The following is a 24,387-nucleotide window of genomic DNA, read 5'->3' on the forward strand; positions in this document are numbered from 1 at the left end:
TGACATCTACTCTGAGTCCCCAGAAGGCAAGGAACTGGCCCCATGGGCCTGGCAGTACAGGAGGGCCTCATAGCAAGCCAAGCCCAAACAATCAGGTCAGGAGACCCCTGCTGACGACGCTTTACTCTTCTTATCTTGTCTCCTCAACATGGTCACAGTGTTAATCATAGAGTAACTGATTCTCATTGGAAATAGTGTGTTGCAGGTCAGTGAGGTGACTCGGGGTAAAGACACGTGCTGCACAGACCTGGAGGGCCTCAGTCAGTCCCTGGAACCCATAAAGGTGGAAGGAGGGATTGACTCCCTTAGGTTGTTCTGACCTCTGCATGTGTGTTGTGGTGCATGTGTCCCACCCACATACATGTGCTAATAATAATAATATTAATATTAATATTAATAAATCTTTTAAAAATTAGACAATGACACCCCATGCACATTTTAAGAATGAAGCAAACAGAAAGATGACAATACCAAGTCACTGACCGCTGCCACCAAAACTGACGACTGCTCCATTCTGTTGCTCCAGCCTATCCATCCCCTCCCTCCTCACCACAGCTTCCATGCCCCTCCCCCAACATACACCTAGTGCGTTAGTGTGGCTGACAGGGCACCCACTGCACCATACCTAGTAGTATTTTCATCTCTGTGTTTTAATGGGCGTTGTGGAGCCCCCCTGTGCTAAGGGCTTCCTGTTCACTGTTTACTTGCATGTGTGTTGTATGAGGCCAGGATTGTCGCTGGCTACCTAAGAGGTCCATGACTCCAGAGTTGCAGTCACACTGTTGATTGGGTCAGTCAGGCCAGTGGTGACTGGAAACCATTATCACTGAAGCAAAGCCGTTCCCAGACAAATGTCTTCTGAGGCAGCTTTCCTGCTCAGACAACACCAGAGCATTAACATGACTCAACCTATACGTTCTCCCAAGATGGCCGCTTGATAACTAGGCAGAGTCCCCACTCCAGCCCATCCCCCTCTCCAACTGGAGTTCTCGGCCTTTTCTTGTCTTCTTCCTGGCTGGTGGAGATCCTCCGGGGCTCACCTCTGTGAGTTACTTCTCTCGTGACTGTGGCCAAATACCAGACAAAAGACAGTTTTAAAGGAGGACGGTTTGGTTTATTTTACTTCACTGAGAGCAGTGCAGTTCATCAAGGAGAGGAAGGCACAGCTGAGGAAGAGCCTTGGTCCTCCATGGCCAACCAGGAACAGAGACAGAGGAAGCTCTGCTGGCCCTAATCTTTTCCTCTTTAATTAGTATGTGACCCCAGCTCCTGAGGCATTACCTCCTCAGCTAACCTGTCAGGGAACGCCCTCACAGACACACTCAAAGGCGCACCTCATAGACACCCTCCTCTTAGGACCAGCCTCATGTCCTTTCCCCTGGAGGACAGTAACAGGATGACCTCTGTGTGCCAAATGTACCAGCAGTCACTTGGGCTATTGCTCTCCTGCCCGTGCAGCCGCTCTCTGGGCCCTGAACACAGCACAATGAGAACAGTTGACAGCCAGCAGTTATGGGAAGTCATCCCATCACACGGCTAGTGCCTGGCGCCACCATCCCCCAGTCTAAATCATTCACGCTTGTAGCAGGGGATGGTGAGGCGGGGGAAAAGAGCCAACTCCGTTACCATTGCTGGAGTTGGCTTCCCACAGCGTTTCATCAGGTGCTCACAGACCTCCACAGATGGAGGACGAGCCTGCGCTGGTGCATTTGTCACAGTCTCAGAAGGAGCCCGTGGTGCAAGAAAGGCTGCCGGGCCAGAAGAGCGTGTGAGGTCCCTTCCTGCTCCCAAGCCTGTGGTTCTGTGACCATATAAGGTGTCTGTGCCCAGCAGTCTTCCTGCAGCTAAAAGCAACCGGCTGAGAGGAAGGAGAGCCAGGTCTGGGCCTCCTACAGAATCCCCAAGGCATCAAAAAGAGTTGGGGGTGGGGTGGGACCCATCACTGACTGGACACTGGTCACCTGCTGTGGTCAACCCCTGACCATTCCTCTCCCTCAAGATCACCTCCTTAGCAGGGTTGTGAGGATCCACAGTTGAATATTCAGGCTGCAGTCAACCTTGTCTGGTCAGAATCCTCCTTCCCCTGGCTCTTCTGACTTGGTGACCCAGAACGGCTCCTCAGAGTCCTGGGTTTTAGGTGGACACTGTGAGAAATAACTTGACCTCCATTTGATACCCTGGCTCTGCAGGTAAAAAAAAAAAAAAAGATGTGACCTAACACACAGGCACACAAGCAGGCTTGCCTATGCTCTCTGTGGTGGGACACACCTTGTACGTCTGTGTACACAGAGCTCAAGGAGTGGTGTCTCCACCTTCACCATCCCTGTGCCAGGAACTCTGAGGAGGAGGGGACAGGTGGGCAAAACAAGATATCAACAGCCAGGGTAGAAAAGACTCAACGACAAGTATGCTGAGAGGTAATCTGAGATTATTGTTATCAAATATAGAACATTTTAGTCATGACTTGGATGAGTGACTGAAGCTCAGGTCACATTAGATTGTGCAAAAGTAAGGACTATTTTGGCTGGTGTCGGTCTGAGGGGCCGGGATAGCATTAGCTTCTGGCATGGCTGGGTTAGGGATTCACATGACGTCACCGAGACTTGGTTCTGTGCGTTCGCTCAGCAATTCCATCAAAGGCTTCTGCAGGATGTGGCTCTACTGGCTGTTGCTACAAGCCGCATGGAGCCTTTCTTCTGCTTTCCAAATCCTAGTCTCCAAGATCCAGGCAAGAGCCATCCCATGTGACCGAACTCCCCTGGGGTATACCCCTCAGGACTCGGAGGAGCCAACTTCCCTTTCCAGGCCCTCGGAACATTAGACAGGCACTGCAGTCATGTGTGCGTGCGTACACACACCATGTACGTGCGTGCACACTGGGGCCTCAGGAACCTGGAGGTGAGGGCCTGGCTTGAAGCAGCCCTGCCTCTCACCGTCTGCCCACAGGTCACGAACAGGACCTCAGATGCCAGTAACCAGCAGTATGGGCTCTGGGAAGTGGCCTAACCTTGTCTGTAGAGAGGAGCTGGTGATTTTTATCAAGCCTGGGGCTGCTTTGAAGACTAGAAGCAAGGCAGCAGGTGGAACATTTATCATTGACTGACAACCCTCAAACTCGGGCTGCTCTGGGCCAGCAGTGAGAGAAGCTGCACTTTAGAATGAGACCACTACTCACTCCTACTGGCTGCCATTTGGAGCGTCTTCCCTGTAGTCTCTCTTTTTCCCTTGGGTTTTTGTTTTCGTATTTTGGAATCAGGGTCTCTTATAGTCTAGGCTGGCCTTGAACTCCTGATCCTCCATCAGTCTGGCTTGCTCGACCACACCCATCTTATTACTCAGAACAACTTGCCAACGAGGAAACAAGCTGTTCAGTGAGGTCATTTACCAGGGATGACACAGACCCTCAGCGACAGGCAGTGTGGGAGCAGCTTGGCTGGCACATCAGCTGCTGCCACTGCCGTTCGGCCTCACTGGATTGATGTGAGGAGATAGAAGATAAAGGGACCTTATTTAATATTCACAAAGATGTCAGCCTAAACTCCAAAAGAGAGAGAAGAGGAGGATGGCGTGAGAAAGATGAGCGTGGCACTGCAGACCCCTTCCCTGCTGTCTTGTGGAGACCACATATTCTTGTGCCAAGTGGTGCTTCCAACTCTCCGCTTGAAGATGCTGTGAAACTTTGCCCCTTGAAGCCAAGTTTAAGCAAATATTTGCCAGTGTGACAAGTTCCAGGGGTACTACTCGTGACTTTTGACCCTTGACCCAAATTGCATCCTTTCTAACATTTTTCTCTTGGGCCACCCCAGAAACCAGGATGGCACCTGATAGGCAATAATCTGTGTTCTGGGGATGGGGCAGATGTGGTCGGAAAGCCTGTCAGCTTGGACACCTGGCTTCTGTCTGGCCTTGACTCTAACTGATCTGCTGAGAGAGACTGAGTCAATGGTGAAACTCCCAGCCTCGGTTTCTTTTGCTAAACGGATATAATGAGAACCCAGCCTTCCTACCTCAGTAGGTGAGTTTGGAAAACGATAGTGGGAAAAGGAGTCCCTTGGCCAGCCAGGGATCGAAAGAAAGGTTTTCTCGGTTTTTTCCCCATGCAACATCTTTGCCAGAGAAATTTTTATGTGACCCCAAGTGTGTGAATATATAATATAAATAAACAAATCAAGCATTTAGTGGTAATTAAATGTTAAAATGGTAAAATATTTTAAAGGGTTATTTTAAGATAACTCTTTGGTATACGTATATTTTTGCCATTTATTAAAGATTAAAACAAGTTTGGATATTAATGAGATATGAGTGCTTATCTTTATTCATACAGAATTAGATCTTGGGCTGTATTTGATACTGTAGGAGTCTATCACTGTTGAGTATTTTGATTTCATAATCATCGGTGTTGAGAGTGCTGCTTCACGTAATATAAATATATAGCAGTATATATAACATATATGTAACACTTATATAAAACAGTATAAATGCAGTCCATGAGGGCAGAAGTATGTGTGGGGCAAGTCTAGAAACTCTGTCCTAATGCCAAGCCAAAACCAATTAAATGATATGTTTTTTAATCAAACCAAAGTTAGTATCACAAATGGAAAATTTTAAAATCAAATATTCTACTGCAGAACAAACCAAGAATAGACTAATATATCTTATAATATAAATTGTACTATACCTGTTGAGGAATGTTGGTAGGAAAATTAGGTTATTGTGCTCTATATGAGTAGAAAACTTCTTAAGTACAATAAAAACACCACACTTCCTGACACACAATAGTCATATTGTGAACCATGATATTCAGGGGACATTTGTTGTGGTCATGTGGCTTTATCTTGAGCGCAGCGTACATGCTCCCATTGTGCACTCAGCTGGTGTTGCAGTGAAGTTGCAGCCCACAGGATGGTGAGCACCCTCAAATCACCTCAGGTTCCTTACGCATTTAATTTTCCATTAATTCTTAGTCACTGTTTGTTCAGAAAGCTTTTCCTATTATCAAATTTGCCATAACCCTACATTCAGTTATAGGATCTTATGGGGAGCAGGGGTCTGAAGAGCATCCCCAGGTGAGTGGTAGACCAGGGTTCAGAAGTGAAGTCTGGGGGAGCACATCACACCGAAGGCCAGCATCTCTCAGGTCAGCACAGCCGCCTGAGGGTCCTGAGGTTGGAGTCTGGGTGCCCAGTGCCTTCTCTTACAGTTGTCAGTGTTTGCTCTTAAATGCCCACGTGTATCTCGCACGCTTTAATTTACCTCTGAGTCACGTGACGGTTGTCTAGACGCATCCTTCTGCATCCCCACCCCTAATCCTTTGCATTACTGGAAGTTTGGCATTACAAACTCTTTTAGCTCTTTCTCTCTCTGCCTCCATTTGAATAGTTGTGTTGCCTTGTCTTCAGTTTGGGCAATCTTCTGATGTCTGATCCATCATTGATTTTACCTAGGACAACTTTTACTTCCATTAATGTCCATTTCCTGTATCTTCTATTTCTCTCTGAATTGTACTCACAATCTTCTTTGATGTCTTAAAATATTTTATTTTTGCAATACCGAGTTAATTCTGTCATCCATATCTCCTCCACTCCATTTCTGTTAATTGATGCTTCTCTTGGTTGAGAGCCGCACCTCCCTGCTCACCTGCAGAGCCAGGATTTTCCCCCTGGAAGGTGGTATTGGGCGTCACTCTACTGAGTGCCACCCCATTTAAAGGTTGTTGTCTTTATTCTGCTATTTCCAGGGGTAGCTAAGTTGGCTATGGGCAGCTAGATTTCTTAGGCTTTCTTTCTAGTGTGTCAGGAGGACCTCAGGGAGCCATGAGAGCCAGCTTAGCCTAGTTGCTGTGGCCTCTGCTGTCCCTGCTGCAGGCTCCAGCAGTCCCCGGGGACTGTACTCTGACTTTTCAGCAGTTCGTCTCCTGGCTTGGAGAAGTGCTGTAAGCGTCCAGCCTCCGAGGCCTCTGGAGCACGTGCTCTCTTTGGTGCTCTTCCTATGGAGCTGTGGAGTCTCATCTGTTCAGCCAAAGACCCTCAGGGACTCTGAAAAGACGCCAAGAACCCTCCCTCTCTCTGCAGTCTCACGTTAATCCCTCCCTGTGGTCCATGAGCCCTGTGGTGTCCCTGGCTTCCCCAGCCTGTGCTGTGTGACCGGTGACTGTAGTCCACAAGCCACCTGCACAGCCAGTGTCCACGTGTCCCCTCCACTTCTCCAGTTCCACTGGGAGTGCTAGTGTTTCTCTGGGGGACTCTCTGGGGTCACAAACTTGCGGGCTGTTTGACTGTTGCTCCATCGAGAGGATTTTGCAGGATCTGGAAAGATGGCTCAGTGGTCATCAGGTTCCCTTCTCAGCACCCACAATGCCTGTGACTCCAGTTCCAAGGGGTTCGATCCTGTCTTTTGACCTGTGGGGGCACAAGACACATAGGTGGCACACTTACATGCATGCAGGCGAACACTCATAAAAACAAATCTTGTAAATTAAAAAGAAGCTTTTGTTAAATTCAAAACAAACCAAAAAATCAAAACAAACAAACACAGCATCAGACTTAGTGCCAATCAAACCCACAAGCTGTCCACAGAGTCACTGGGCTCTGCTTCTGAAAGAAACTCAGACTGAGACCCCCAGCCAGCACTCACTCTCACTTTGCCACAGGAGTTATTGTCTGTCAACCAACTGATGACTGAATAACTCAATGCTAGCAGGTCCATACAAAGGAATGAATATTGTTCCTCACTAAAAAAGAATGAGTTAATGAGACATGCTATAACATGGGCATATCTTGAAAAAACTTTTTAAAAAGATTTTATTTATCTTGTGTATGTGAGTACACCATTGCTGTCCTCAGACGCACCAGATCAGAAAAGGGCCCTAGACCTCATTGCAGAAGGCTGTGAGCTACCACGTGGTTGCTGGGAATTGAAATCAGGACCTCTGGAAGAGCAGTCAGTGCTCTTAACTTCTGTTGAAAAGACTTGTTAAATGACAGAACCAGTCACACACACACACACACACACACACACACACACACACACACACACACACCTGTGTGTCTCTCTCTGTCTCTCTCTGTCTCTCTTTCACATACACACACACACTCTTGTGTCTCTGTCTCTCACACACACACACACACACACACAGACTCTCTCTGTCTCTCTCTCTCTCTCTCTCTCTCTCTCACACACACACACACACACAGACTCTCTCTCTCTCTCTCTCTCTCTCACACACACACATCATATAATCTTATTTATGTGGACTCTCCAAATTATGCAAATTTTTAGAAATGATGTAGATTGGTGGTGGTTTAGGATTGAAGTCAGATCTGCAGAGTGACTGGTGATGGGCACAGGGTAGCCTGGGGAAGGGAATAAAATGCTCTACAGTTAGGACACAGTTGTGGTCGCCGAATCTCTGAAATTTACTAAAGCAAATATTGAGCTTCATGCTTTAATCAAGCAGACTGTGTGGTATATGAAGTGAATCCCAACAAAGCTGTCTGCAAGATATCTGTCCGTGGTGTTCTTGTAGACAGAGAGGAGGTGAGGAAGGTATGGACGTGCTTTGATGACATAGAGGGCTCGGCTCTCATGCTAAAGCCTGAATATGCTACACATGGTAATGATTCCTGTTCTGGAAAGATGGCCCCCAAAGAGTTCACACAGTCCATCAAAGCACAAAGAGCCTCTGATGCTGTCCTTAAACTGTGCTCATTTCTCCTTTACTTCCATTTTAAGAATATTCTCGCAGTCTGTATGTGATTTCCTCTTTCCTGCATACTTGTCAGCAATGAGCATGTGCCATTCACACTGCCTCTGCCCTGTGATGTCCCCTGTGTGGACTCTGTCGACCATTAAGATCCAGCAGAACAGGGTGCCTACCTAATACCAGCTAAGAGTACGGCAATGCCCTCTGCTGGCTTTTCTGATGGTGTGTATCTTACACATGTGCACAGGCTAGGACGGTTGTTCATTTAAGCCAGGCATCACCCTACTTCCATTAAAAGCCCTGTGAGTGAGCTGTAGGCATGGCTGCCCTCCCCTTGGAGACCTGTCCTCTCCTGGCAAGTACATCCATCGGATCCTGGGTTTGATCCATAGCAGGGGAGGGCTGGGGTTTGTTTGAGAGGCTGAGATTGTATCTTTCGCTTGCTCAGTGTTTTCAGGGTTCTTCAGGAATGCCCTCTGTGTGAACACGAGTCCAGGCCCTGCACTGTCCCTAAGTAACCAGCAGCCAGCATGGTGAGCAGTTGGCGTTTGCTGCTCCAGTTGCAGGCACTTTCAAGGGTCCTCGGCTCCTCTTCCCTGTATATAGAATATGAAGGTTCTAGACTATGGGTACTCAGTAACGCAGGTGAATGGGTTTTCATTTTGCTTTGTTTTTTAGATTTTTAGATTTCACAGCACCTGTAGAGCATCTCAGTAATCCGTTTCCATAGGACCTGGCTCTCCCAGTTCTCCCTCAGCAAAGGCAGAACTTGCGCTGGGGCCTCCAAACCCTGTGTTGTCCATATTAGGTGAGGACACTGCGCTCATCGCATGTTGTTTATGGTTTTCCCTCCAGGATCATCCATGAAGATGGCTTCTCTGGAGAAGACGTAAAGCAGTACAAGCCTGTCGTCTACAGCAACACCATCCAGTCTCTGGCAGCCATTGTGCGGGCCATGGATACTCTGGGCGTGGAGTATGGTGACAAGGAGAGGAAGGTAGGCATAGCAAGAGAGGCCTTGTGACTCTGCTCCCTCCTCCTGATCGTGACTAGGGGAGGTTGTGCTCCATGTGGGAGAGAAGGCAGTGGCCACCAGCCCAGGCCATTTTACCAATCCCTGGCAAATGCAGGGACTTTTGTGATAGGTCATTCTCACCAGGATGAGCAAAAGCCAAACCATTCCTAGTCTGCTCTGTAGATGAGAAGAGAGAGATGCTTTGAGTCAGCACAACTCTGAGGAGATGTCTGACCCGCTTTGCTAGGTGCCATCTTCACTGCTGAGGAGAGCTGTCCTCACCTCGTAGGAAGGAGGCATCAGTTGGAATTGCCACTCACTCTTCACACCAATGGGTGTGCCTTCTGCCTCTCCTGGGAGGTGTGAGGCCCTCCTCCCTGCAGAGAGCCTTCCGATCAAGCACTGTTCTCTGAAAAGCATATAAAAGCCTTTTATTTGCAACTGTTTGCATCCACCACAAGGCTAAACTACAAACAGCTACTGTGGAAAAGCCTCCTGAACAACGTGAAATGAGGATGGTGTGAAGGAGGTGTAAGAACAACCTGAGAGCTCTCCCCTAAAGCTGGACTTTGCTTCCCACCCCCACGCATGGAGCAGCTGGAGGCCTCAGAGCAGCTGGCCTGCGTCACAGTCTCTGAGTAGGGAGCTTAGTCTCTGGTGACTTGACTGATACACATTTCCCCGCCTCACAGACAAAAGCTATCCTGGCCTTCTCAAAGTCTGACAAATCATCTGTGTCAGATAGCTTTGCATGTAAAATTTGATATGTTATGCACAAATCCTCATTCCACAGGGCAGTCACCTCAGCTCAGGATGGTACCTCCAGGGCCTGGGGTAATGGGTGGCTGACACAGTGTCTATACCAGCCTAGGGTGGGCAGCAGGGTTCTGGCAGAGCCCATCCATCTGCTGCTCCCCAGAGGCAGGACAGGAAGCTGGCAGTGTATTTATCGCAGGTTCTTCTCCAGTGGGAGACCAAGGTATGTGGAAGTGAAAGGGGGAGTAAAGGTAACTGCCTCTCAGGCTCGCTTATGTCAGCACTCTCTGTGCGTGCAGGAGCGTGCACAAAGGGAACCGTGTTCAGAGAAAGCTGATGAGTAGAAAGTACCCGAGGGCAGTGTGCGTAAGTGGTTGGCTTAGGGTTTTACTGCTGTGAACAGACACCATGACCAAGGCAACTCTTCTAAGGACAACATTTAGTTGGGGCTGGCTCACAGGTTCAGAGGTTCAGTCTATTATCATCAAGGTGGGAACATGGCAGCATCCAGGCAGCCATGGTGCAGGAGGAGCTGAGAGTTCTCCATCTTCCTCTGAAGGCTGCTAGCAGAACACTGGCTCCCAGGCAGCTAAGGGTCTTAAAGCCCACGCCCAGTGACACACAGGGCCACACCTCCTAATAGTGCCACTCCCTGGGCTGAGCACATACAAACCATGACAGTGGTGCAGCAACTGGTGAGGAACGCAATGTCCTCTTCATCCTCGTGGCCATTGAACTGCGGGCACGAAAATAGCCGTCACCCGCAGAGCGCTGCTGCCTGCCAGGACTGTGCTGAGCCCATGTTTACTGTACCCAGAGCATAGTAGGTCAGCAAAAAAGTCTTGAATGGAATTGTATTCTTCCTCTCCCCATTCTAAGAGAAGGGGAGTGCCTGGAATCGTATCCCAAAATGGTCATATGACACATCCCAGTGTGTACAGTGCCTGTGTGTAGCCTTATGGGAAGCGTTGTATCGGTTCAAAGGCTGTTGACTAGGCTTTGAGGAGCTGGCCGTCTTCTTGGGGAGACGGGATGAACGAGCTCTTGAGCGTGACTTCTGTTACATGTGGTCAAAGCTGGGTAGGCTGCAAAGGTAGAGGGGCCTGACTGAGAGCTAGACTCCCAGCACTGCCAGAGCAAGAATTCAGAGACCAGGCGAACCCAGTGAGCAGCAGGGAGAACACTTCACTACAGGGCAGAGGCACATACTCCAGGTGGGAATCAGGCTTCTCGGAGATCGCGCTGTCGAGTGTTGGGTAGTGCGTCTTACGATGAATAATGGAGGGGAAGATTATTCCTGAGTTGAATGGCATGGGGCAGGGGCAGAGGATGGGATGGGATTTTTCCAGTTAGGTTTCTCCTGTTTTCTGTCCTTATATGTCCTCCATATGTGACATGGTGTCACCTGCATAGTACAAACAGGCAAGCTTTCCAGGCTGATATTATGGAGATGCCAATAAAATGAGGCAAAGACCACTATGATCAGCCATGTTACCCCAGTGGTCTGGAGTGGTCTTGTTTCTTTACCTTGAGGGTAATATGATGCCCCGCTATAGTACAGCTATACCTTAACCTCTGGCTACTTTGAGGTCTGCCTCATTTTTCCCTGTCTAAGTGACCCCATTTTCTTGAGATAGTCAAAGGAGGCTTCTTAGGAAAGACTACAGTGCCTGATGCCTAGGTATGGTTTGAAAGGTGACCGTGGAGGGAGGTGAGGCTGAAGCATCCAATCAGCCCTGAGTTCAGGAAGTAGCTAATAATGACCAAAGGAGATTTGGCTGGCAGAGGGAGGAATGTGGTTAGAGCGTAGGGTAGGCAAGGGTGAGAGAGTTGGAAGTACAGGTAAGCCAGATTTGGTGAGCCCTGGACGCTAGCCAGTGAGTGTGGTTTCATCCTGCTGGTAGGAAGCAAACATTGATAGACTGTGCTAGAAAGAGAGGGGGTGTAGTGGGATGGCAGACACTACGGATGGCAGGCATAGGGTGGCATCATCAAAGAGCTGCCGAAGAGGGAAATGTCTCTGAAAGCTGTGGCAACAGAATACGCACGAGACCTGGGGTCAGGTGAGCAGTCTAAAATGAAAGGTGCATGAGGTGTAGCGACAAGAGGAACGGATGGCCTGGTGGCCTTGGTGATGCCTTGACACTGGGCAAAAATAAAGACTGAGAACCAAGCACTCGGGTGACCAGCATGGAGCAGCGACTCAGCCAGAGGCAGAGAGAGAAAAGGCTGCTGGGTAGTCTGCTTTCAGAACCAAGAGCTTCAGCACAGTGATCAGCAAGGAGAGGGGCGGAGTCAAAGCATAGGAGCTCCGGGAATTGTTGGCTCCAGGATAGCAGAGGCTTCTGCATTTTATCTTCTGGGATGTGTGTTAAATGATGCGCCTCGTTATTTAAGGAATACTGTTTAATGTTAGCCTAACAACCACCTAGCAGTGGTTGCTACTGCTGTCATTTTATTAGTGGAAAGGGAGAGAGAGAGAGAGAGAGAGAGAGAGAGAGAGAGAGAGAGAGAGAGCAGAAAGCGTCAGAGTGACGTGCCCAGGGTCCTTCTGTATGAAGCATGGATGTGTACAGAGAGGCATGCTTACCTAACAAGACTACAGTCCAAGGCAAAGGCTCACGTAAACACACAGGCTCAGGGCAGCCAGGCGAAAGAGCTCCTAAGCCAGGACTGGCACACAGTCCTAGCACTTGGGGAACTGAAGCAGGCACACAGTAATCTGAGACTACCCAGGGCAACGCAGCAAAGTCCTATCCATTTTTTTTTTTTAATCCATAAAAGAATTTGGAAGGGGAACCAAAAAACAACACCCACTGCCTTTCTCCTGCTTTCGTTCTTGTCTTCCTGACGTCTGTCTAACCAGAGGCCATCTTCTCTACCCCATCCTCAGGCCGCCTTTGCCCTTCTCTGTTTGGATTCCCTCCCTCGGCTTTCTTCTCCCCTCTGTCTGGTCGTAAGGCCCCCTCTCTACCATCTATCTCCCTTGCTCCACATCCTCACGTTCTCAGTGTCCCCCACCTCCCCCTGTTCCTTTTCCCCTACCTCCCCCTCCACCCATCTCTCTGGTACAAATTGTCTTCAACTTTCCAGTTGAGATTTCCCAGCTCTCTTTTCTCCAGCTCAGCCCTGCTCTGGCCTGAGCCAGCTGTGGAAGAGAGGATGGGGAGACGGGACAGTGACAGAGTTTGAAGGCTCATTTTGACTGACTGATCTCATGTTAGTAAATTTTGCCCCATGCATGTGCTCACATGTAAACAGATATAAAGCATGTGTTTTGTGTACGGGCAATAGAAAGGAGACAACAATGCAGACAACAGAAGCTGAAAGAAAAGACAAAGCAAGAGCCTCCAGGGTGAGGTCTCTGTCCGCCTCTCTAGCTCTCTACTCGTCAGAGAGGCCAGAACCTCTTCCCCAAGGCTGGCCATAAGCTTCTCTTGCTGTGTGAGGGATCCTTACAATTAAAGTCTCTAAACTACCATGTCTGATAGTGTAGTCTGATAGGCCCTGTAACCTTTGTTTCAGTGGTAAAAGAACCCAAACAGGCAGTGGCGAGTTTGCCCCTCAGTCACTCGTACACCGGACCACGCCCTTTGTCCAGTCCTGTTCTACACAGCTGTGCATTGTGCCGAGACGTAAAGGATACACCTCCCACGCCACACGTCTTAGCCTTCGCTTCTGAACACTCCTCTGCCACTTATTTGGTTGAATCCATTCTGTTTCCTTGTTCATCTGACTTTTGTGGTGGGGCATTGTCTGTGACTCTGGTGATGGGGGAGAGGTCCTGCCCCCTCCACCAGTTCGGGAACAAAGAAATGTCATGAATGAGTGGACATGATGTCATTTTCTTCTTTAAACAATATCTGCACATGTGTTGGTTTTCCATAATTGTATTACCCAAGAACAGAATACACATCTAACTTAATGCCTGACCCTAGAAATAATGGGTTTTGGATTCAGATGCCAGCTGTAGCACCAGCCTGGCCTGGAAAAGCTTCTTGACCCCTCCAACTCCCACAGTTTGATCTGTGCAACCCTAAGCCAGCTCCACTGACCGCCACAGGAGTGGAGGAGACCCCACATCTGTGCATAGATAGCGCCTGCCAAGCTCAGAAAAGCTTCAGCGCAGCTACTCTTTTCGCTATTTGTTTAAATTTATTAATTTTATTGATTAAAAATTAGTGAGGAACTATCCTCACGGAAGTCTAGTGAGGACTAGGTAAGGCCATGTCTCAGGTTCTCTTGGTCACAAATGGAGGCTCCCGGCTTGGGATTTGCTACTGGAGGTCAATGACCTAATCAGGACTGAGGCTCAGTGGGGGCTGGAATCACTGTCAGGACGTTTGCCCCACCAGTGCCTCCCCCCTACTCCAGCGCAATGGCGGCTCTTAGGGGAGGCAGACTCAGAGTTCAGGCCTATGTCACCCTCTGGGTGAGAAAGGGGTTGAGGTTTTAAGTCGTTCAGTAGAACTCAGACCGCACTCCTTTAACCTGGAGACTCGGCGCAGTCTCCACGGCAGAGCCCCATTCCTCCGTGCTCTGCACAAATCCTGCAGCAGATAAAACTACGGATGCTGTCTGCTGGCTCTGCAGAGTTCCCTGCAGCCAAGATCACGCACGAGTTGTCAGACCTGAGGAGAGGCTGTGAGAAGAAACAGAGAAAGACCCCGTACTCTCCCCAAACTGAGGGCCAAGAGGAAGCAGGGATACCTGCACAGACCAGACCCTGAGGCACTGCCAGCCCAGACCACAGCATGTCCAGCTCAGATTAACAGTTAGAAACTCCTCCACCCAAGACCATCGCCTCCTGGGACTCCCTTTTACACATGTGACTAAATATGCCATCCGTCCCAAACAGAAGAGACTTGCTTAATAAAACATGTGGCAGCCGTGACCAGACCAGAGGGGCCCTGCACACTCGTGCAGTTCCTTCCAGCTTCTCAGCCCACTTAAGACCTCGTTTTCCCTCATTCACAAATACTTAGTATGTACTCGGAGAACAGTGCGTGAGTCATCAGAGATGGATACAAAGATAGGAGCCCGATCTTGTTTGCAGGTGAGATCCTGCCCTGCTCATGCCCAGGACTCATGCAGCTGGATCAGCCTGCTCCACACATTATATGGCCGGGTCAGGCCCTGAGCTCCTCTTTTGAGGGAGGCATCCACTGCTTAGGGCCTGCTACCAATCTCCCCTATAGGGAAAAACCACTGTAAGGAATAGCAGTGCCTTCTGGCCTGTCTCTCTCAGCTGTACTCACAGCTGCCTCCAACCCTCTGCTTCATGCTTTCCATAGCTCCACAGCCAGACCGTGGGTCCAGGAAGTCAACAGCGAAGGCTGCTTTTCATGCCTTCTTGGTTCCCTCACCGGCCAAGTGAAGGCTGGAGTGGCTTTATGGGTTTCTCCGTTTGTTCTTCTAACTGGGCATTCATGCAGTGGTGGGTTAGAACAGAGACAGACACGGCAGTACATGGTGCGGTCATGGGAGGCATGGTGGGGCAGGGGCTCTGGAATGCTACCCTAACCAAATCCCAACTCTACTTCCTGCGGGGAGAAAGCAGAAAGAGGCCTCCTGTCTCAGTAACACACTGGGTGATGGTAATGAAGACTATAGACACCGAATCGTGGGATCGTCTGTAGATTAGGGGACTCAGTGTGTATAAGATCTGCTTAAGCCTACTGCTGATCTGAGATCAGCACGTAGTAGGTGCTCCAGGAAGTTAGGGGATGTTAGGGTCATGATTTCCAGTGTAGATTAGGCTGTGATGGGGACAGCCAGTCCAGGAAGAGGACAACATGACCAAGCAGTGGCATAGATGGGAGGTGTACCTTTTCTGTTGGTGTTTCCATTGCCCTGGCCAGTATTGGCCGTCTATCACAGAGAGAGACATGGGAAGAAACAGGGAGCGGGTGGGGATAAGTCTACGTCTTGCAAGACTGGCATGTTAGTGAGAAAACAGTGCCCAGTGGATGATCCTTCCCAGCAACAAATGTAAGACCTGGGGCTAAAAAGAAAGTCTTGTGTCTGACCTGTAGTTTCCTGAACTTGATAAAATGTTGCCGAATTCCCTATCCCATAAGCCAGGTGTTGAGAACACTTGACGGGAAGGCACTTTGACCCTGGAGTCTGACTGTGTACTTGAGGATTGAGGGCCAGGATCAGAGGCAAAAGACATTCCTGTAGGAGTCCAAGCTGAGTGGTCGTACAACATTCTGAAGATTTAAACTCCTGGGGGCAAAAATAAAAATACAGTTAACACAGACGTCCTCTTCCTTCCTGCCCTGAGCCTTTGCCCAAGCAGCAGGCTGGGGTGGACCTGCTCTCCAAGCAGCAGGCTGGGGTGGACCTGCTCTCCAAGCAGCAGGCTCGGGTGGACCTGCTCTCCAAGCAGCAGGCTGGGGTGGACCTGCTCTCCAAGTCGCTGAGCAGGCAGCAGAGGGAAGACTTGCCATTGCTGAGATGCAAGAGACCTCAGCTGCAGTGGCAGCCCCTTCTCTTGAGTAAATTGCTCCTAGATTTCACACAAAGGAGGAAAGGTAGCAGCCAGCAGGTGCCCATGCAAACCAGGGATTAAATAAAAACAAGTCAGCGGGGAAACGGTAGCCAAAGGCAAGGAACGATAGTGGATCATCAGGCTGCTGACAGAGGTGAGTCCAGGTCTCTTCGTTTCCTGCCTTTGCTTTCCCACATCACCTCAGAAGCTAGAATGTTGTCCCAAGAGGCATCATAGACAAGGAAACATCTGGGTGGCAGGTAAATCCCGGAGCCCAAACTGCCCACAGCACAGGCCTGGTACCCTCGTCTCACCCTTCTCCCACACACTGGGTTCCCTGGCTACTGCCAAGCCCCCAGCCAGTGTCCAGTCTCTTAGTTTGCCATGCCTGGCTTCTGTGCCATGGCATGCAGAGGGAATGACTGTTCGAGGCTGAGGGATAGACCAGGGGCCACTATAAATCTCTAGGTGGTAGGTGACTGTAGGCAGGCATATTTTTTAACAAGAAGAAAAAGTGAAGCTTTGACAAACAGTAAATAAGAACCAACCACAAGCCATAATGCCTGCCTGCCCCCCTCCTCCCGCTCTCTCCCTGCCTCATTTTCACACCCCTCCACTCCACCCAGCCCCACTTGGTCTCATCTGATGGTTTATGAAAGTAGTTTACAAGAATGAGAATCAAAATTCCAATCATCAGGCCAGCTGAGTGCCCCTCCAGTGTCTGAGAGACCCCATCCCCCCTAACATTGCCACAGGAGGACCTTGTCTTTGGCAAGGGAGTACCCAGGGTATCTCCTTTGGGCTCAGAATTGACTTTAAGTTGGCAAGCTTCCAAAAGACCCCACAGCCTTAGAAGAAGATGTGACCTGCAGAGAGATCCTGCCTAGCCAAGGCCATATTTAGAAGTTCCTGGGATATTATGAAATTATGAACTTGAAAAATGAGGTCGTAACATTTGATGTATTTTTACTGCAAATTCTTGAGACCCCTCCCCAAATGGAATGGAATAAGGTTATGTTCCCTACAGAGTAAGCATAGGATTTACCAATAATTGACTAGCAGTGGTCGTGCTGGCCACATGATCTTAGAGTGGGTCACAGGCTGGAGCGTATGGTGAACATTGTAACAGTTCTCCCCAAGAAGTCTGTCTGGGGCTATAGCTCAAGCTTTATTTGGTCTTTGCCCCTATTGGTCCATGCTCCTCTGTAAATGGGCTGGTCCTTCCTGGACACACAGGAGCCTGTTAAGGAGCCATAGGGCACATTTTGAATTGTTGATGAGTCCCAGGGAATGAAATGCACTGCGTTTCCTCGAGGTTGCAGAATCATGTGGATGAGGCCATAATCAGAGGTTCCTGACGGTAGATAGCCCCAGGGGTATCTGTCCCACCTAACCTAGTGCGGAGACCCCATTAAGTGTATGTAAGGGCTTTGCAATGTTTCGCACAAGGTGGGATTGTATACGTAGCTTTCTGTCACTCCAGCGAAGTACCTGATGAAATTAATTTACAAGAAAAAGAGTTTATTTTGGCTCATAGATTTAGAGCATCCAAACCAAGATCAGATAGTCACAGAGCTTTAGTCTGCCGGTGCATGTGAGAAACGTTAAAGGTGAGAAATACAAAAAGGAAATTTATATCCTGAGTTGGGAAACAAGAGGAACCAAAAGTCTGGGTGTGGTGACACACTTCTAACTCCAACACTCAGGAGGCAAGATGATCTCTTTGAGTTCCAAGACAGCAGTGAGACCCTATCTTAAAAGGGGACTCGGGGCTGGGGAGATGGCTCAGTGGTTAAGAGCATTTGCTGCTCTTTCAGGAGATTTGGGTTCGATTCCTAATGCCCACATGTTGACTCACAATCTTCTGTAACTCCAGTCCCGGGGAAGCCAATGCCCCCTCCTGGCCTGCAAGGAACAGGAAACATAGTATACAAATATACATACATGCAGGCAAAACACCCAGACACATAAGATAATAACTCTTTATAGAAGACAAAGAAGGGGCTAGGCTGTCTCCAGTAATGCAAGGGCTACCCATAAGGCCTTGCTTCCTAAGTGTTTCGCCTCCTCCCAGTGATGCCGTCCAGGAAAGCATAGACCCAAGGCAACAGCATCCATCCTTGAAGGGAGAAGCAGTGTGCACCTCACCTCCCACAACTCACACCCACAGCTGTTTGTGTTCTCCTACTCCTGGTTCCTCAACATCTCCCCCTCTGCTTTGTCTGCTGGGAGCCAGCCACGGTCCGCATCTACTCCCGGAAACCTCTCGTGGTGAGTTAGGATGCTCTGCTTGTACACGATTGACAGCGCAGTCAAACTGGGCTATTAAAATAAAAAGCAGTCCTCTGGAGAGCGGGGATGCAGCGCCGTGGTTCATGGCTTCCCTCACAGCCAAGAGCCCTGGGTTTGGTTCTCAGAACCACAAGAGTAAAACAAGAACGACAGTCAGCTGGCCAATGATTAGGTCCCGGAGTGATGCTGCAGGGACCCTTGATTCCCCTGGATCCTCTCTGACTGTAGGTCACCGTCCACGACAGTGTTCCCCACCAGTCAGGAAGCCGGCTGCAGCAGTTGTCCTAAGCCATCTCCCCCCTGAGTTCTCCACAGGACCTGGGTCTCTACCATCTCATCGGCCCAATTAATAATGAGCCCCAGTGATGAATCAACCACTGTGACCAAGGGATAGGATTCTGATTGGCTGAGGGGTTCCTAGGACAAGAGTGAATTTCTCATAGGAAAACCAAGACAATAAGAGACAGAGCAGAAGTGGATGCTGAGGAAGCCATAATAGGCCACCTTAAGTCTTCCCTTGACTTCGGCCCTGATAGCTGTACCTCTGTGTGGAGAGGGATCCACGGGGTGACGGAAGGCCAGCCAAGATTCTAGTCTGTACATGACTTACACTAGATTCCTGTTCCCATGGTGGACGGCCAGGGGCCCAAGTGACAGAGTACATGGACAGTCAGCCCACCTCCCATTCCGCTGGCCACACCTTCCGTCCCACGGGGGATAATGAAGGGGCAGTGGGAAGGGTGGAAATAAAGGGGGGAGATGGGCAGTTAGCAAGGGACTGGGGTCTTTCCCAGCCTGTCAGAGCCAGCTGGTGCCACCAAGATGAGCCTTATTTTAGAGCTCCTGGGAGTGGTAAGGTCATCCAGCAGGGCTAGAGCCAGACTTCCAAACCAGGTAACATGGCTGGGAGTCCTGGCCCTGCCTGCCACTTGCTCCCTTGGTACTCGGAGCTTACCACATAGCTGAGCTTCTCTCTCGTTCTAAAAGCAGAAGGGACAATGGCACCTAGCACAGGATGGCCCTGGCTAAAATGAGTTAACACGTCAATGGCTACACGCAATGCCAGCTCCCCCTAAGAGCTCCAGAAAAGCCTGTTGTTACCCTGGTGCCCCACCTCACCACCCCCATATTCCATGATGAGCCAGGTCCAAAACCCCGAGTGTCACAGTTGCTCAGAACCAGAGACAGAAGGACAGTATCCAAGACCTACCACAGTTAAAGAGGGAGAGCCAGGAAATAGCCTGGGCGTGTGCCTCTTTCTCCACCTTGCAAGGAGGAGCACAGGGTCCTTCTTCTAAACCAGACCCAGAAAGGCCTGGGAGAGAAGCCCAAAGAGATGGACACAGGGAGGGAAGGAGACTCAGAAAGGAGAAGGGTGACAAGCAAGGCTGCATGACCACCACATGGGGAACAGTGGGTTAGTCACCCTGTCGGGCATCCTAGCCCTGATAGGGCCTGGTCCAAAGCAAACACTCCTGAAACAACAGCTGTTTTATTTCCAGGAGTGTTATTTCCTATTCATTCATTCATTCATGAGTTTGCTATGCCCTGCTATGTGCCAGCAGGACTATATGCACACTGTGGAGAACCAAGAGCAAGCAGGCCTCTGTCCCCAAGCCCAGCTGCTAAGCAGAAGCGCACACCATGGTTTTAAGGAACTGAATGGTGCCTTCCCTGATCTCTGCAGAGAACAAAGTATCTGATAAGAAGGAGGAGGAGCTAGCGACCATGAAGTGAGAGGCGTGAGAAGGAATGGGGAAGAGTGTTTGGGGAAGTGGAACAGCATGTGTAAAGGCTATCAAAGCCAGGGATCAGTGTCAGTGGTACCCAAGAGTCCAGAGGAAGAAGAACAGAGAGTCCTAGGCATGGAGGGCAGTGGCTTTGTTCCTGGCTCAGCCACTACAGGCTGAAAGCAGGAGCAAGCATGGCTTGCTTTGGAGGCTCACTGTGTCCGCTGGAGGTTCACTGTGTCCATTGCAGGATCACTGTGTCCATTGGAGGCTCGCTGTGCCCATTGGAGGCTCGCTGTGCCCATTGGAGGCTCATTGTGTCCATTGGAGGCTCTCTGTGCCCATTGGAGGCTCACTGTGTCCATTGGAGGCTCACTGTGTCCACTGGAGGCTCACTGTGTCCACTGGAGGCTCACTGTGTCCATTGGAGGCTCTCTGTGTCCATTGGAGGCTCACTGTGTCCATTGGAGGCTCACTGTGTCCATTGGAGGCTCACTGTGTCCATTGGAGGCTCACTGTGTCCACTGGAGGCTCACTGTGTCCACTGTGGAAGGCTCACTGTGTCCATTGGAGGCTCACTGTGTCCACTGGAGGCTCGCTGTGCCCATTGGAGGCTCACTGTGTCCATTGGAGGCTCACTGTGTCCATCACTGTGTCCATTGGAGTCTCTCTGTGTCCATTGGAGGCTCTCTGTGTCCATTGGAGGCTCGCTGTGCCCATTGGAGGCTCTCTGTGCCCATTGGAGGCTCACTGTGTCCATTGGAGGCTCGCTGTGCCCATTGGAGGCTCTCTGTGTCCACTGGAGGCTCGCTTGTCCAGGGAAGAATGAGCAGAGCAGTTGAACAGTAGCATCCTGGGATGGAGAGGGTCGCTATCATGCCAGAAAGAGAATGGCCTTGCTCTGGGTCAGCCATTGTCTGCCTGACCCAGTACCCCTTCTGGTTCCCCATGATATAACCTGGAAAGGGGTGCTGAACCCTGAATATGTCTTTTTGGGAGCAGATGGAGACCCTTCTGCCCTTGGCCCTGCCTTCCGTGCCCTGGGCATCTCAGGAGAAACCACTTCCAGGTTTTGCAGCCAAAATGCCTCCTCTCCTCAGAGCCTCTTGACTCAGCCCCACCCCTGGCCTCAGTCCCCTCCTCTGTAAATCAGGAAAGATCACATATCTGTGGTAAATAGCCAAAAGTCCGTTCTTTCAAGAAAAAAGCTCGAGCAAATGCTACAGTGGCAAAGGTGCCCACAGCCCCTTGGCCCACACAGCAAGCTGTGTCATTGAGCTAATGTGCTAGCAGGCTGGGCTCTTCCCTTCCCTTCCTCCGCAGCCCAGAAGCAACCATGGATTCCTGAGGACATGTGGACTAGGATCATTTGCACAGACCAATTCCCCTCCCCCAAGATCTCTGGCCTGAGGTCCCCAGGGCAGACCTAAAATAGCTCAGTGCTGAACTCAGTCTCTCTTCCAGCTCTGTGGGCCCTGATGCTTTTCCTGCTTTCTGTCTTCCCCGCTGCTTCCTGCTGCACTTCCCACAGCAACCCCCACCTGCTACACAGAGCCCAATCCAGCTGGTTCCCCTGATGACAACTGCCTAAGGAGTAGAAAGGTGGCTGTCTGAGCCCAAGGTGTCTGTCTGGGAACAGTGAACCTGTAGGCCAAGGCTCTTGCCAGGGTGTTCAGTCTCTTTCCTGTCCGTGTTTGTGGACCTGATGATGCTCTCCTTGACACTTCCCTCCTGGGACCAAGTCCAGGCGTAACAGAACCTAGCACCGAGGTCACCATAGGGTATCCTCTCATGGAGAACCACGGAGCCGAGCCTTTGCAGCCAGACAGGGCCAAGGGTGCATGAGGCTCCCCATTTATTAGCTTTGACCCCGGCAAAGGTTAGCCTAGACCTGTTTCTTTATTAGTAAAATGTCAATAATATCAGTATGTCTCTGGCAGGAGATAGGCTAATCTGCCCCACATCATAGCAGCACATTCATAGACGGCCTTTCCTTCCTGCAGGGTGGAACCCTCCTTCTTGCTGCTCTGACACACAGGGTTTCTACTCCCACTATGGCCTGAAACTATGCTCAACTCTCCTGCTAATCAGCAGCCACGGAGGGGGAGGTGGGACAAGTCTGTGGCAAACCAAAGGGTACTCTGTGCAAAGATTCAAACACAGATGGCATGGATCCCCCGTCAGTGAGGATAGGGGCACAGTCATACATCGTGTCCTCCTCACCAGGAAGAGGGGCACTAGCCTGTAGAAGGCCTTGCATGCTAGGCCAAGGAGGACAGCATCCGAAGAGTAGGCCATGTGGCATCTGTGTTAAGGGAAGACCCAGGGACAAGCAGTGTTTAGAGGGATGACTTAGTATGTGGCAAAGTTGCAGGTCTTCCTGTTGGGTAAGGTCTCAGGTGTTTGCTTCAGACTTTAATCCAAGACCCTTGAATCTCTCCTGGCCAACAGTGTCAGGTTCTTTTCCCTCATTGGCCACTGAAGGGCAGTCTCCTGGCAGGGCAAGGGCCTTGCTTTGGCTAACTAGTACCTCAGTGGCTTCACCCAAGAGCCTGTCCTTAACTGCTCACCTCAGACTCAGCACTTTTCCCGCCTGCTCAAGTGAGTGTCAGCGAAGCTCCTTGATGGGCACCCCCCACCCCACCCCACCCCACCCCACCCCACCCCATCCCTGCTGTCTGTGGCAGCCCCACTGGAGAATCAAGAACAGCATGATGCGAGTCTGTGGCCAGTGCTGAGGCAGACTTCCTGTTGTCTCACCTCTCATGGAGCCAGTCAGAGGACAGAAATGCATCTGTCTGTGGAGACCACAGCTTACATTCCCTGTGGTACCATAGCAAGGAGGCCTGTTGACGTACGACACCATGTTTCCCACACCTCGTGTTTTGAATAACTCTTGTAGCCAGGTCCCTCCTTTCACATAAGGACATGTCAGAGGCACAATGTAAAGAGATTCCCTCAGATTAGTAATGTCAGGTGACAGCAGAGCTGGGATGAAACCCAGAGACTTTCCTGCCTTTGAGCCTCTCCCCAGCTCTAATGGGGAGCAAGAACCGCCACACTCCCACACTCCTGTGATGCCTGCTCTATGGCATTGGCACCTCCAAGCCCCCCTCCAGGGTCACTGGCAGCCACTTATCTTTGTTTCCTTTGTCCCACAGCATAAGCTGTAGTGAACTGATCAGCCTATGGTTAAGAAGCCCAGGTTCAGCCATAATCTCTCCTGCCATCACCCTTCAGCATGGTTGGAAACTACGTTAGACTTGGGGCCTCCCTTGCACTTTGCTTGCCCCAAGGAATAGCAAAAGGGAACTGAACACCCACGTACCTGGCCTTGTTTCTAGCATTTTCCATATATTAATTCATTCATGCCCTCTCTTTTGCCTCTGTAAGAGTAGTATGCTTGTTGACAGGACCATAAACAAGCGATATGTCAGTCGCTTGTTTATGGTCCTGTCACAAGTCTGTGGTTTAGAAATACTAGTCAGGGGCTAAACCCAGGCCATACGGCTCACCATCAGTGAGGAGGTAATCCATCCCCACCTGAGCAGCCACAGTCTTAGCCCAGGCACTAGGCTGTGCCCCTCACAGCCAAGAATCATCAGACACGGAAATGAGGAAACAGCCATCCTCAGCCACTGTCACAGCACCAGCCATGGTCTGCCTAGCCTCTGACAGATGAGGCCAGGATGTCCATAGAGCAATAACCCCTCATCCCACCTCCATTCCTAGAGTTCTGCCAGCCTGGGTGAGAGGAACAGAGACTGCCCTGGTGTCTCCATCATGGCCATGCAAGGACCATGAACCTGAGCATGTCCTTGGAACAGGACCCCTAGGCCCAGAAGCCCCAAGCTATTGGAGAGGAGCCAAGCCTGGCCTCTGTATGGTGCCTGGTTTCTTAAAGATAAGTAGGATATATATGTTTGCTAGGGAGTTGGGGAGGAATTGGAAAACAAACCCTATCTCTTAAACCACCAACCCTGGTGGTGAGAGCACCAGTATAAATTGTAGTGTCCCCTAGATGTGATTTTTTTTTCTTCTTTTCTTCCTTTTTAAAGATAAGGTTTCATAGTGTACACTTTGATGGCCTCAAATTTAAAAGTCCTTCTGCCTTAGCCTCCCACGTCTGGAATTGCAGGCATGCACTGCCATGCCAGGTCTCCCTGGGACCTGCTGGTGTTTTTCAGGAGCACAGGATGCCTGGGACCTCAAAATACTCAGAAGAGAAGGCCCTGGGCTCTGGTCTGGTGTTGTCCATCCTGGCCTAGACGTATGCCAAGCCTGAGCTCAAACGACAAGAAGAACACTGACCCCTCACACAGAAAAGCAAGGCCCAGCTCTGTTCCCCCATCCCTTCCCCGCCCCGCCTCAATCTGTTCAACTACAGACATGTCCTCGC

General features: G+C 50.2%; 1 protein-coding gene across 4 annotated transcripts in view; it reads left to right on the plus strand.

The window, feature by feature from the left end:
• The window catches only part of Gnao1 (G protein subunit alpha o1), a 175,094-nt gene that overhangs the window by 78,196 nt on the left and 72,511 nt on the right, over positions 1 to 24,387 (plus strand). For all 4 annotated transcript variants that reach the window (XR_004386116.1, XM_032888088.1, XM_032888090.1 and 1 more), the window contains exon 3: positions 8,558 to 8,699. Coding sequence is in view for 3 of the 4 variants with exons in the window: in XM_032888088.1 (XP_032743979.1) it covers positions 8,558 to 8,699 (142 nt within the window). In the remaining variant the exon portion in view is untranslated. The remainder of the gene's footprint in view (positions 1 to 8,557; positions 8,700 to 24,387) is intronic.

Source organism: Rattus rattus, chromosome 17, assembly GCF_011064425.1.
Source record: "Rattus rattus isolate New Zealand chromosome 17, Rrattus_CSIRO_v1, whole genome shotgun sequence".
Classification (NCBI taxonomy): domain Eukaryota; kingdom Metazoa; phylum Chordata; class Mammalia; order Rodentia; family Muridae; genus Rattus; species Rattus rattus.